At 38.3% G+C, this 12,802-nt stretch overlaps 1 protein-coding gene across 8 annotated transcripts in view; it reads left to right on the top strand.

Annotated features, from left to right (window-relative positions):
* The window catches only part of Pnut (septin 7-like protein pnut), a 39,141-nt gene that overhangs the window by 21,588 nt on the left and 4,751 nt on the right, over window positions 1–12,802 (top strand). For 5 of the 8 annotated variants that reach the window (XM_083034062.1, XM_083034058.1, XM_083034063.1 and 2 more), the window contains 8 exons: window positions 1,479–1,686; window positions 1,800–2,052; window positions 2,339–2,528; window positions 2,899–3,064; window positions 4,043–4,084; window positions 5,826–5,961; window positions 6,207–6,370; window positions 8,892–11,784. In XM_083034062.1, the coding sequence (XP_082890188.1) occupies window positions 1,479–1,686; window positions 1,800–2,052; window positions 2,339–2,528; window positions 2,899–3,064; window positions 4,043–4,084; window positions 5,826–5,961; window positions 6,207–6,370; window positions 8,892–9,051 (1,319 nt within the window). In that variant the 3' untranslated portion in view covers window positions 9,052–11,784. Of the gene's footprint in view, window positions 1–1,478; window positions 1,687–1,799; window positions 2,053–2,338; window positions 2,529–2,898; window positions 3,065–4,042; window positions 4,085–5,825; window positions 5,962–6,206; window positions 6,371–8,891; window positions 11,785–12,802 lie in introns of those variants that run through there. The other 3 variants (XM_083034060.1, XM_083034059.1, XM_083034061.1) reach the window with 3 other exon arrangements.

The raw sequence follows: 12,802 nt of genomic DNA, 5'->3' as shown, positions 1-12,802 counted from the left end.
GTTTCTTTGGCGGCAATGGCAATGGTATTCCCATTTCGTTCTGGAGTATCATCTCGCGATGCAATCTTCCATCTGCCGAGCACGTGCTCGCCCAAGTCCTCTCTCTCTCTTTCTCTCGCTCGGGTTCTCTCCCTCGTTTGCCGGATCAAGGCTGTCGTCGAAGTTCAGCGGTTCTCACACTCCGGGAGACGAAGTCTCCCTCGGGGGCCGCTCCGCTCTTCTCGGAGCATACTCGCTCCTCGGCGGATCTTTCTACGCCGCGTTACTTATGCAAATGAGTAGTAGCGTCACTCAGAAGGTGGATAATTTGCGGCAATAACACGTCGCGTAGTGATGTCTACCGACCTGGCCGATTGAAAAGAGCCATAAATTGTTAATTGTAGCCTGCGTTTCTGCCGCTCTTTAAATTTATCACCTTGCAAGGCTCCCTCGAGAGAAGCAAACGCTGTAATTGAAGGCTCTTTAACTTCGTGAACTTGTGTCTAATTATATTTCTCGCGATAAATGAATAAATAGGTTCCTTTATATAAGATGATACGGCGATGATGCGAATTATTTTAAGAATTCGGCTGGGTATTCAAGAAGGAGAGAGAGAGAGACAGGCGTTAATAAAAGTGTTGACTAAATTTGTCGACGTCCAGCCGACTGTCGTCTTGAAGAACGCACGCGGGTGCAAAAGAGTGTCATTGGGTCTGGGGAAATTTGAGAGCGCGGTTGCTGCGCGGGAAGAGGGCGAGAGGGAGCTATTATTAGACTGCGCATAAACGGAGCCGCGTATATTTCTCCGTAAATAGAGCAATTCAAGTTCTTACCCTTGGTTTTGAAGGCGTGGGCGCGGCACTTCGCCTGGTTCAAGGTTTATGCGTCAAGAGGTCACGGAGGAGGGGGAGGTGGTACGCGTCATTCATTTCATCTCATTTCGGTGTCACCGTCTCCGAAATTTATTTGACCGCGGAATAGAAATGTCCGATCGTAAAATACGCCGACCGAGAGATTAACGATCGTTGTCTCGATGGCGGGAACATTAATAGCCGCGGAGTTATTTCGCCTTGAAGAGAGAGATCACGGGGTATTTTTGGCGAACCGAATTTCGCCCGAAAATAGATATTCCGTGAAACAATGCTTCACGGAATGAAGTATATTCGTCAGAAAATTGTTTTCCAATCGAAATATTTAATTGTTAAAGTGTTGCTACAAACAAATTTTTTTTGTTGGAATATTTCTGTAATTGAACCTGTACATTTCTGTAATTGTTTGATTGAATCTTTTTTTGTGATTGATATACCTTTTTCAGTTGTAGAAACGTCAAACGTTATAACTTGTGTCAAAAAAGATTTTTTTAAATTTTATTAATTTATTTTTATAGTATGAGGAATATATATTTATTAGATAGATTTATTTATAGAAAATATATTTTTTATTAATCTATATATAAAATGGAATCGCTGAAATGTTTTTTTTTTTTTCAATCCTTATAGGGGAATCAGGGCTCGGTAAGTCGACTTTGATCAACTCCATGTTCCTGGCAGACATATATAGCGCCGAGTATCCCGGACCCAGCCTCAGGATAAAGAAGACGGTCGCCGTGGAAACCAGCAAAGTTCTACTAAAGGAGAACGGCGTCAATCTTACTCTCACGGTTGTCGATACTCCTGGTTTCGGTGACGCTGTCGACAACAGTAACTGGTATCTATAATTACAAATTACAATTCCGATAAATTATATAATCGAATTTCTTCAAACCTTCGCACGAATATTACTTCGTTTGTTCTACGACATCTCTCGCCTTTGTTTTCCAGTTGGGTGCCAGTAATCGACTACATCGAATCGAAGTACGAGGAATTTCTCAATGCGGAGTCCCGCGTGACGAGACGACAGATCCCGGATAGTCGGGTGCACTGCTGCCTCTACTTCGTCGCGCCCTCCGGTCACGGATTGAAACCGCTCGACGTGGAGTTTATGCAACGTCTTCACGACAAAGTCAACATCATACCGGTTATCGCCAAGGCGGATACTATGACGCCGGATGAGTGCGCGCACTTCAAAAAACAGGTACGGAATACATTCGAATTTCCAGGAAAAGAAGGAAAAAAATCCTTTTTATTATCCCGGAATAAGGAAGAAAAAAGCGAGAACCGAACATTGCTGAAAAATTATTTTAAAAGATCTCAAATCCATATAAAATTATAATAAAGTATATTCGAGTATTAGGGATTATTAAGGAATTGCTTTTTTAGCATATATATATTTCAATTCTAATTTCATTAATTTATATATACATATACATTTCCTCTTCTAAATTAATTCAATTATTGTCTTGACTTATATTTTTTTTTAGATTTTGAATGAAATTGCGCAACACAAGATAAAGATCTACGAGTTCCCGGAGGTCGAGGAAGAGGAGGACAACAAATTCCACAAGTTATTAAGGGACAGAGTGCCGTTTGCTGTCGTGGGAGCGAATGCCGTCGTCGAACATGATGGCAAGAAAGTGCGGGGCAGAAAATATCCGTGGGGAATCGCAGAAGGTACGTACGAGTTTGCGAGAAATAAACTTTTCTATTAATCAATTTTCGAGTACGACCGAGTAAACTTATTTGTTGACACAAATTATATAACATGTTGACATTTAGATAACTATGTATAACAGTCAAGTCTAATTCTTACATTACAAAGTTTAAAATTTGTTTGATTACATGTTATCTTACTTCTTTAAATGTCTTCTTACAATTAGAAAAGCTTGTTCGTATACATTCGCTGCATTTATGCCATTCATGTCATTGTAAAGTAAGTAGCGTCCAAAAATATTAGATAAATAAGAATCCAGAAGAGTATCGTATTTATTCCGCATCTGTTTACACAATACACACATATAATATTTTTTTTTTCTGTACATAGTCGAGAACCTGGAACACTGCGACTTCATAGCGCTCCGAAACATGGTGGTAAGGACGCACGTGCAGGATCTAAAAGACGTGACGAATAACGTGCACTACGAAAACTTTCGGTGTCGCACTTTGGCCGGTCTAGGTGTGGACGGCAAGCCGACGAAGGCCTCCAATAAGTAAGTACATTCGTGCCACGTGATTCGCGTGAATTCTTTACGATTTCTCGTATGTGAAAGAGGCATAACTAGAGCAGAATTTTGTCGAGGAGTAGATGTACTTTTTATTCCGCCGAAATAGACAAAGCGGGCGTCACGGTCTCTTGAACGAGTCGATCGACAGGGTTTAAAGTAAGAAAAGCCAAAACGAAATAAATACGTAAGACTAAAGTCGATTCTTTCCGTCTCAAGTCAGCAATTGCGACAATCGCCAAAGTTAAGTGACAAAAAATGCTGTCCCAAAAACATACGTGTTCTAACGTGACGGTTATTTAGACTCATTCTGCTACATAATGCGGTCCAATTTATTAATTCTCCACCTGCCCCCAGTGGGTGCAATATTAATATTATTGCCGGATGCGATGAATATGACGGAACGACTGCGCTTATCTCTTTTTAGTCAGGCGCTAACCACGCCATTACGACGCTCGCTTTTTCTATTCGAGCAAGGTTGTTTGTTTCGTTTGAGTTTGATTTGAGCACGCAGTGTGTCTCGGCGAGCACTCGACTGTGTTATGCGTGATGAGATGATGGTTTATTTCGAGCTTCAGTATATCACACCAATAATAATGACGCTTGCGAGTCGATTGCGACTTGTACTGTCCGACTCACATGCTTGTATCACACGGTGTGTTGTTTTTCTGTTTCTTCCGTTTCTTTACAATATTCCTGAAAAATTCAGAGAAAGGTTGTGCATGCAAACTATCGATCTCGGAGGATCCTCCCCTCGCGGTCGAACTATCTCTTGTCATATCTCGATCGCGAGCGAGATCTGTATCCGTAGTAGACTAGAGACACGAGAACGCTGCCGAGGAGAAGGTGTGGGGGGAGGGAAAGGGGGGAGAGAGAGAGAGAGAGAGGGAGAGACGCGCCAACAAACCAACCCCTCGACAGCGTGTCGCCCGTGCAAATTTTAATGGTGAATTTCTTATTGGTCAGTTTGTGCCCTCCAGGAGTGATGAACACTTTCATGATGGTGTGGTAAGTCCTTTAATAAGGCTCAAAAGGATATACTATGGTTTTGTGTGCACAAGCCTTGTCGAGTTTCGAGATATTCTCGGTATCTCCGCGATCCAGGAGGACTCACTGCGCGATCGTATTATTATGACAGATGGAGAACGTCGTCAGAGAAAACTTTCGAGAAAGGACTTCGAAATTACATCCTAAATCCATCATCGACCGTCGATTTTGACAGATTTTTTAAAAGATGATGTAGGATTGAATAAAGATATGTTAGAAGAATTTTGAATTGAGATATATTGAATTAGATTATATTGATTTAATTGTTCTTTAATTTTGATTACTTTAAGTTAATTATATAGCAAAAGAATTATTCATTTTCTCCTGATTTACCGCAGGATTTTGTATTTGCGTTCTGTAATTAAAAATTCAATTGCATGTTACTATTTAATTTATATATTATGAAATTAATAAGCGTTAAGCGCTAACACGTGCAGTGAGTCCTTCGAAGAAATAATAACCAACGCAAATTATTGTACGCTCATTAGAGAGAAAAGGACTGGTAAATTAGATTTTTCACTTTGAATGTCTAACACGATTTAAATTTGCCTGCCGCCTTTATATTTAGTTTTACTTTCGCATTAATAATTTAGCAACGATGTAATAATAGTTCCTTTAGAAAGGAATCGTATATATAGTTACAATTTTCATCTGTTATGGCTTTATAGATTTCACATTTCAATCTTATACATAAGAGCCCTGATTTGTGCCGCGTGTAAATAAGAGAAAAAAAGGAGTCGAAAAAAATTGTTGCAGCGGAGATTGGAGACGCATTAAAAATTGAATAAAATATTCTGGTATTATTTGAACGCAACTAAATATGATCAAAGCATCGCGAATAATAATAATATTCCCGCTACACCAACAGTTATCCTGTACGGTGACATGTTTCGTTGGCAACAAATTTCCGGAATGTAATCGTTTCTCGTGGATTTAGAGCAATATTTTAATTGCCGCGATAACAATCCGATTTAATAACGAAACTGGAAACCAATTATCGGTCATAATTTGCGTAACATCGATTTGATGCAAATCCGGGCTCTCCGGAACATTTATCCCTTAACTGATTGTGGTCTCGCAGGAACTTATCGGCGATATGAGTCGTCTATTTCATTTTATTAGCAGAAATGATCTCTCTGCTATTTATTTTTTTTGTCACTCGTTTCTCGCGATACAAAACGAGATAAAATGATATATATATATTCTTTCCCGGATTATTCGTCGACTTTTCCACGATGATGTCATATCAGTTAAGAATTAATGTGACTTATACTGTTACCTCTTTGCAGCACATTCTGTATAGTATAATTATTCACTACAACCCGGATAAGTCAGCTCGCTATTATGTTGATGTAATCAATAATTATCTTCACTACTATCGATTTTATCTATGCTATCTGAATGCTATCGCGTGATAACTGAAGTAGCCAAGTTGGATAATTATTATATCTTTGTTGAGTAAGAACTCTCGGAACTTAAAAGCTAATCGAATCTTTAAAAAATTCCTGCTGCGAAGAGCTAATGAGATTCTATAAATGTGTGGTAGTACGCTAATTAACGATTAGATACATAAGTTCCGAAGACGCCTAAATGTCACATACGCGTCACATCCCGTATTTGTATTTCCTCGACGGATACGGTATCTCGTATTATACCCGATAACATGATACATTATAGTTTGGATCTGCTCGAATCTTTGTAGGAACCCGTTGGCGCAGCTGGAAGAGGAGAAACGCGAACACGATAACAAGATGAAGAAGATGGAGACAGAGATGGAGCAAGTATTTGAGATGAAAGTGCGCGAAAAGAAGCAGAAACTGAAGGACTCCGAAACGGATGTAAGTAAAATCATCTTCTTTCTGCGCATTTCGTCGAAAATAAGAAAAGGATCGAAAGAGTAGTTTGTGGACTGCAGTTTCTCTCATCAACGTACAAGTAGAATCACACGGAATCATTTCACCGATTGGTGTAAATTTTTAATAATTTTTTTGTCATAGTATTTTTATGCGTATTCGAGGCACGAAACGTTTAAAGAGGTATTCAATGCATTAGCAAAATTACATTCTGGAAAATCTGCCAACAGTTACAGAGAAGGCACGAGCAAATGCGACGTTCGTTGGAGCAGCAAGTGCGAGAACTGGAGGAGAAGAGACGAGCATTCGAGGCGGAAAAGACCGCCTGGGAGCAACAGACCGGTCACAGTATTGAAGAATTACGTAGACGCAGTTTAGAGGCGAATTCGAAAGAGTAAGTAACCTTATCGAGACGAACGAGAGAGAAGGAAAAAAAACCGAGAGATATTGCGTTTTTGATCGTATTGTGTTGTTTTATCGTTGCACTCTCTCACATTATTTATTTCTCCGTTGTGTCTCAAAGAGATCGATCGTATATCTCTTGTTTTTCGCACGATAAATATTTTTTTCTCTTTAGACATAAATATTTTTTTACGTTCAGCTTTCACATTCTTCCTCTATTTCTAGCGAGAGCTAAAATTCTAACATGAATATTGACATATAAAATAGTTGTATATCGCTTTTTCAAGCTTAGCGCTGATGATTTAGAGTAGTTTTTTTTTTTTTTTTTTTTTTTTTTTGGAGTTGTATATATATCCGGCGCGAAAAACACTCGATGCAAATTAGAGTCAGCTTGATAGCTCCCTCTTGTACATTGTATTCCATTCACTATCGTATCTTCTTCCGGCTGCGGCGAGCATTTATCGAAACACGCGCAAAGTGGGCGAAATTTTTATATCGCGGAAACACGATCTTTCAAGGCTACCTAATATCGATAATTATGTAAAATTGGATGTAAAATAGTGGCGATACCTCGCTCGCTTCGTGACTTAAGTGGATTTAAAGTAACTTTAATTCTTTCTTCGAAAATTTTTTTAAATTTAAGGTAAACTAGTAAAATTCTTATGAAGAAACTTTTATAGAAAAAGATGTGAAAGAAGAATACGATAGTGAGTGTTTACACTGTACATACGCGGGCCTCGCTCTCGCTGTAGTCGCTATAATTTGTCTTTAGTCTTTGGATATTTTAATGTTTGCAATTTAATCATTGTCGTTCGCATCGCAATATATTTTTTTATTCACGCTTTTATATCTTACGATCCTTCACATCACAATCACTTCACGAAGCTTGCACCAAATAACAGAATATAATCCGTTCACCAGTTTTTTTTTTTAGAAGATTATTATTCACGATTATCGAATTTTCGTGTTTCATTCAATTTCTATCCACGCGATATTATTATCCGCACATGTACATATCGTGACTTTCATCCTCATCGTCGTGCATTTAACGCTGAATCAGTTGGCTGTATCTAATTTTATCTCTCTGATAGAAAAAAAAATTAGTCCAAATATATCAATATATCAAAAGTATTACATCCCTCTATTTGTTAACACTTCGAAATCCTTGAAAAAAAATACGAACATAAAAAACAAAGATGTCTAGATCATTTGTTGTTTTAGATTATTTACGTGTAATTTAAATCGAGATTTATCGGGAGTGCTTTAAAACTTGCAAATTTTACCGAATTTAAGAAGCCATATCTCAACAGCTTAGGGAGATCGTAGGACAATGTTTCTAGGCGCGTTTGAACGGGTGAAGCCTCGACTTTAAGATAGGTAAAGTTGCATTGTCCGCCTCATCGAACTATTTTTCTTGTGAGGCCCAAAATCAGATCGTGAAAAAAGTCTGGAAATTTCACGATTTTGTAGCCATTTATGAAAAAAGGAGGGATGGGACCAAAAATGTCACCACATTGGCTTTGAAGTAGGAAACTTCCTCTTTAAAATGGCGCAAGAAACATTGCTCTATCATACCTAGGAGCTGAGCTATCGGGTCTCATAGTCACTTCCGTATTTTGCAAGATTTTTTGTAATGCTACCGGCATTTACATTATCCGACACGAGTTTTTTAGTTCATCAACTGATCAATCACATACAGCAAAGTGCTGCATTTGCGCATCATGCGATTGATCAGTTGATGAATTAAAAAACTCGTTTATGTTGTGCAAAATCCGATCGATATCTAAAGAGTTATTTAATACTAACTGATCTACATACACACATACATCATACACGTGATGTGTAAAATCCGATCAAGCAACTTCCCGATAGCTCAGCTCCTAGGTACGATAGAGCAATGTTTCTTGCGCCATTTTAAAGAGGAAGTTTCCTACTTCAAAGCCAATGTGGTGGCATTTTTGGTCCCATCCCTCCTTTTTCCATAGACGGCTACAAAATCATTAAATTTCCAGACTTTTTTCACGATCTGATTTTGGGCCTCACAAGAAAAATAGTTCGATGAGGCGAACAATGTAACTTTACCCACCTTAAAGTCGAGGCTTTACCCGTTCAAACGCGCCTATAGAAACATTGTCCTACGATCTCCCTAAGCTGTTGAAATATGGCTTCTTAAATTCGGTAAAATTTGCAAGTTTTAAAGCGCTCCCCTAATTGTTTTGCGTAGTGGTATTTAGGGTTAAATGCAACGACGATGCACCGCCGACGTTGCATCGCATCTTCTCGCGAAAAATTAGAGAGAAGTTGTGCAAGGAACGTCGACGGTTTGTCCAAGATTAATCTACGCTTATTGATCCGACCGCGCGAATATATACGCAAGATTATCGCGTGCGCGATATTTTTATATTTCACTCGAGCTTTTGCGTCCGGAAAGAAAAAAAGGAAAGAATAAGAGAAAGAAAGCCGGTTTGTTTGTCTCTCTTGTGTGTATACCATATCGGGGTGTCCTGATCTAGGACGGGATCGATGTCCTCCGAGGGATCTGGCGGCGGCGGGGGTACGTTGAGGGGTTCCCGAGGGATAGGCAGCCTCCTTCGCCGTCACACGAGTTTCAAATCACCTCAAGACAGCCCCGCACAGATACAGCTTGTCATACAGCATCCTGAGCACCCCTAATAACGACCGAATCTCTCCCAAAAACCGCCCTCGAAATGCGCTTCTTGCAAGACTTTCGGGATCTCTGTCACGCGGACTCTCCTGTCCTCGCGCTCAACCCTTATCCGGTGTGCAATCACATTTTTTTTCCTTCTCTTTTTATAAGCGAAAATTACTCGACAAAGATCCCGTCGGATCGGCAAGAATAAGAATCAAAATATTTTAAGTTATAGAATCTCGAAGGCAATCAAAATGGTAGATGAGAATCTCAGAAATCGATATAAATCGATATAAGTGCGCCCGAATAAGGGTTGAGGAATTAAATTTTATCGTATACCTAAGGGAAGAGTAAGTACTGCCTATCTAAGCGATTTAAGTTAACTCGTCAACGTTACTTTGATAGAACTTAACGAATAAAATTAGCATATTTGTCTCATCAACGATCAGAGATAGAGGATAAATCGTTCTCCAATTTGTTGGTAATTTCATTCATATCTTCTTTTTTTCTGAAAAATTCCAAATTTCTAACAGATTGCATCAAATCCGCACTATTTAATCGGTAAATTATTTAGCGGACGCGTATCAATTGTTAGACTAAAAATAATGAAACTCGATCGATTCTAAACCCATGTTAGTCTATCTGTGTTACATGGAGCTAAAAATCGGATGTGTATCAATCGTGATAGGCGGCACTTATTCGTCTCGATACGCGTGTGCGTGCATATATCCAAAGCGACTGTATATTTCTAACGAGAGGCCCATAAAGTCATCCGTATATACAGATATCGCGCGATTTTTCCGCCGATCCGGATTAAATCTGTCCGCTATTTTATACTCGATATTTTATAGTCTCTCGCGTTTACTCACCTCGCGCTTTCGCATGATAACTTCGCTACGTTTTGGCGAAACATTGTCAAGATATTTTGCGCGCTCGACGAGAATCCAAGCCGAGGAAGATATGGGAATGAAAAATATCGGGAATCGACGAAGAAATAAGTATAACGCCGGACAAAGTTGAGATTGGCTTTTTTGCGAATATTTTTTTTTATTATCCTTGCTATGTAATTGATTGAATCGTTCGTCGAGAGTAACGCTTTAATATTTACGTAGAATTTAGAGACGAAGAAAAAATTAATCTGTGAGGCGGAGATTTAAATGGATCGTTCGGATGATGTTTGATTAAAAAAAAAGCGAAGGAAGAAAGATGTTCCACGAGTCGAGGGAGTTCGATGTCGAAATTGGAAAGCTTCGCTGAAAGATAAATCTCAATTTTGTCTCACGATAATATACCGATTTAGTCGATTATTCTCGATTTTCCGGGGACATCCCGTCGCGCAAAATTTCTTCGCAAATTCTTTTGCAAATTTACGTGTCTCGCGTTCGCGCGATATTATATAAATATATCCCAAGCGCGATTCGTCATTTCCTGGAGCACGCCTTGTCTATCTCCTTACGTTCGCGATTTATCGTACATTGTTTTTTTTTTTTTTTTATTCGCCGTAACGCGTCCATCAAGTACAAAACAAACGTGGAAATCTCGCGTTACGGTATAAATCACAGTCGACAACATCCATCGTACAGATAGGAGAACACGACGAACTATATTAAGCGTATATTTAGCGATATGTACATTTTGCAATGTATTTTTGGCACTGACTTTGATAAACTTTTAGATTACATACATATAATGGGGGCGCAACAAAAAAATAATTATCCTCGCGTAGTGGCGTCGCTTTTTGTATACTCGCCCAGAACGTATATTTTATACACACAAACACACACATATACATACACGCACACTTCGATCCTTTACCGCATCGCGTGCCATAATTTACCCCCGCTTCCTTCCATCAATGATATATATATATATATATATATATATATATATATATATATAGTAGTTTATGGATTGCCATTCGTTACATTAATTTCCGGCTGCATTTACGTATTCGTATTGATCTAAAATCCGTTTGATGAACATTTTCGATGTTAGCTAAAGCGCGGCTTCATTATTCTCTCGTCGAATAAATTTATATTGCATTTCTATGAATGCCATTCTTTGTTTTATTGCAAAATAGCGAAGGTTGACTCGTACTGATAGGGAGTGATGAAAAAAAAAGATAATTATGTAAGAAGAATTTTAAAAAGTTCTTTTCTTTTTTTTAATTATACTCATTTTTTTCCATCGAAGAAAATTTGACGACACAAAAGTGTCAATCTTCGGTCTACTGGTCGATATAAATTCCCTCGATTGTAATAGTCATGCGGTAAAGGGTCGATTTGATACGAACACAATGTTCCACTTGTTCGTATATAAGTTCGGCGCGATCTGTAAAAGTCAGTCAGTCAGTCAGTTTGTAAAACTCTGAGCAAGCTGTCGATCTTACCCCTGTTCCGCGCTTTTATTCCACTGCTCGAGAAATCAAAATTACTCGAATCATCATCAAATTGCTTAATCGCACGTGATCCACCGTTTCCGAATTTTATGGAGAAATTAAAAAAAAAAAAAAAGAACAAAGAAGAAGGAATAGAGACAGCTTGGTAGAGGATGTATAACCGCCTATTACTAATAATTACTCACAAACAGAGAGAGAGAGAGAGAGAGAGATTATACATTGTTAATTTCATTGATTGATAATCCTTTTTTTCGCAAATAAACGCAATGCTTACCTAAAACAATTACTAATCTTTATTGCGATATTTTGTTTTAATTGTAGCTTTATCTTTGTTTGTTCGAAGCGCTCTCGCGATGATGAGGGGGAAAGAGGGGGTTTGATTATGTCGCGGGAGGGGAAGGGGGCTCCGAAAAGAGGGAAAATTAACGCGTAAATGTATCATTAAAATGCAAAATGCATCGCAGAAAGTGGACATAGTTTAGCCTCGTCGCTTTTCATTGTTTGTTACATATATAATGTTTACGCTGTTTACTCGTCGTCGCATATTTTTTGTCACTTTATAGAGCTGCTTTTCGTATATCGTTAGCCTCATTTAACGAGATATCTTTGATAAACGTTTGACAGAATTCTTCCAAGAACATGATCAATTTTAAATTAATTTTCGAATGCAAATGTCATCAAATAGAGCTTCATTGCGCATTTTTCTTTCCTCTTTTTTTTTCCCTCCATGTTCGAGATGTCTTCATTAAAGTGCCGATATGCCAACATGTCGATACATCTGTAAATTTACATAAATATTGAAAATTGCGAATGTCGTAAAATAACAAATAATTTTACATTTTTCTACGAAAAAAAACGAAAGTGTACTGTTCACTGCGGACATGTTAGAGAGATCGATAAAACGCATAATAGGACACGCGTGAAATTAGCATGTTTGCTCTTTGGTCGCGTGTACAATGGATGGGTTCGAAGCATGGTTTTCGCATGGATAGATTTTGTACTCGCAAAAAAAGAGATTATTTTGCATAACAGTAATATTAGACTCTTGTCTAGCTGGTCTACTAAAATTATAACTATGCATATAAATGGATAAAATAAATTATTCAAATCAGTTTCTTGAGACACGATAGTATCTCGCGTCAAGTATTTATTTATTACTTTGTACTGTATATGAATTTTATACATTTTTATTATTATAATATTATGATAAATTAAATTACTGTTGAATCTTGCTGAATAATTCTTCGTCATCGCGAAACGAAGATGATCGAGATAGAGGATAAAAGTTTGATATCGAAAAAAAAAAAAAAATCGGCTCCGCACTTCATCAGGATCATTCGTCTTCATCTTTTCGTCGTCAAACATCCGGTATAATT

This window comes from Prenolepis imparis, unplaced genomic scaffold (assembly GCF_030444845.1).
Source record: "Prenolepis imparis isolate NDT839.2.m4 unplaced genomic scaffold, iyPreImpa1.0 SCAF_3, whole genome shotgun sequence".
NCBI classification, from domain to species: domain Eukaryota; kingdom Metazoa; phylum Arthropoda; class Insecta; order Hymenoptera; family Formicidae; genus Prenolepis; species Prenolepis imparis.
This window is presented reverse-complemented; position numbering and strand designations above follow the sequence as displayed.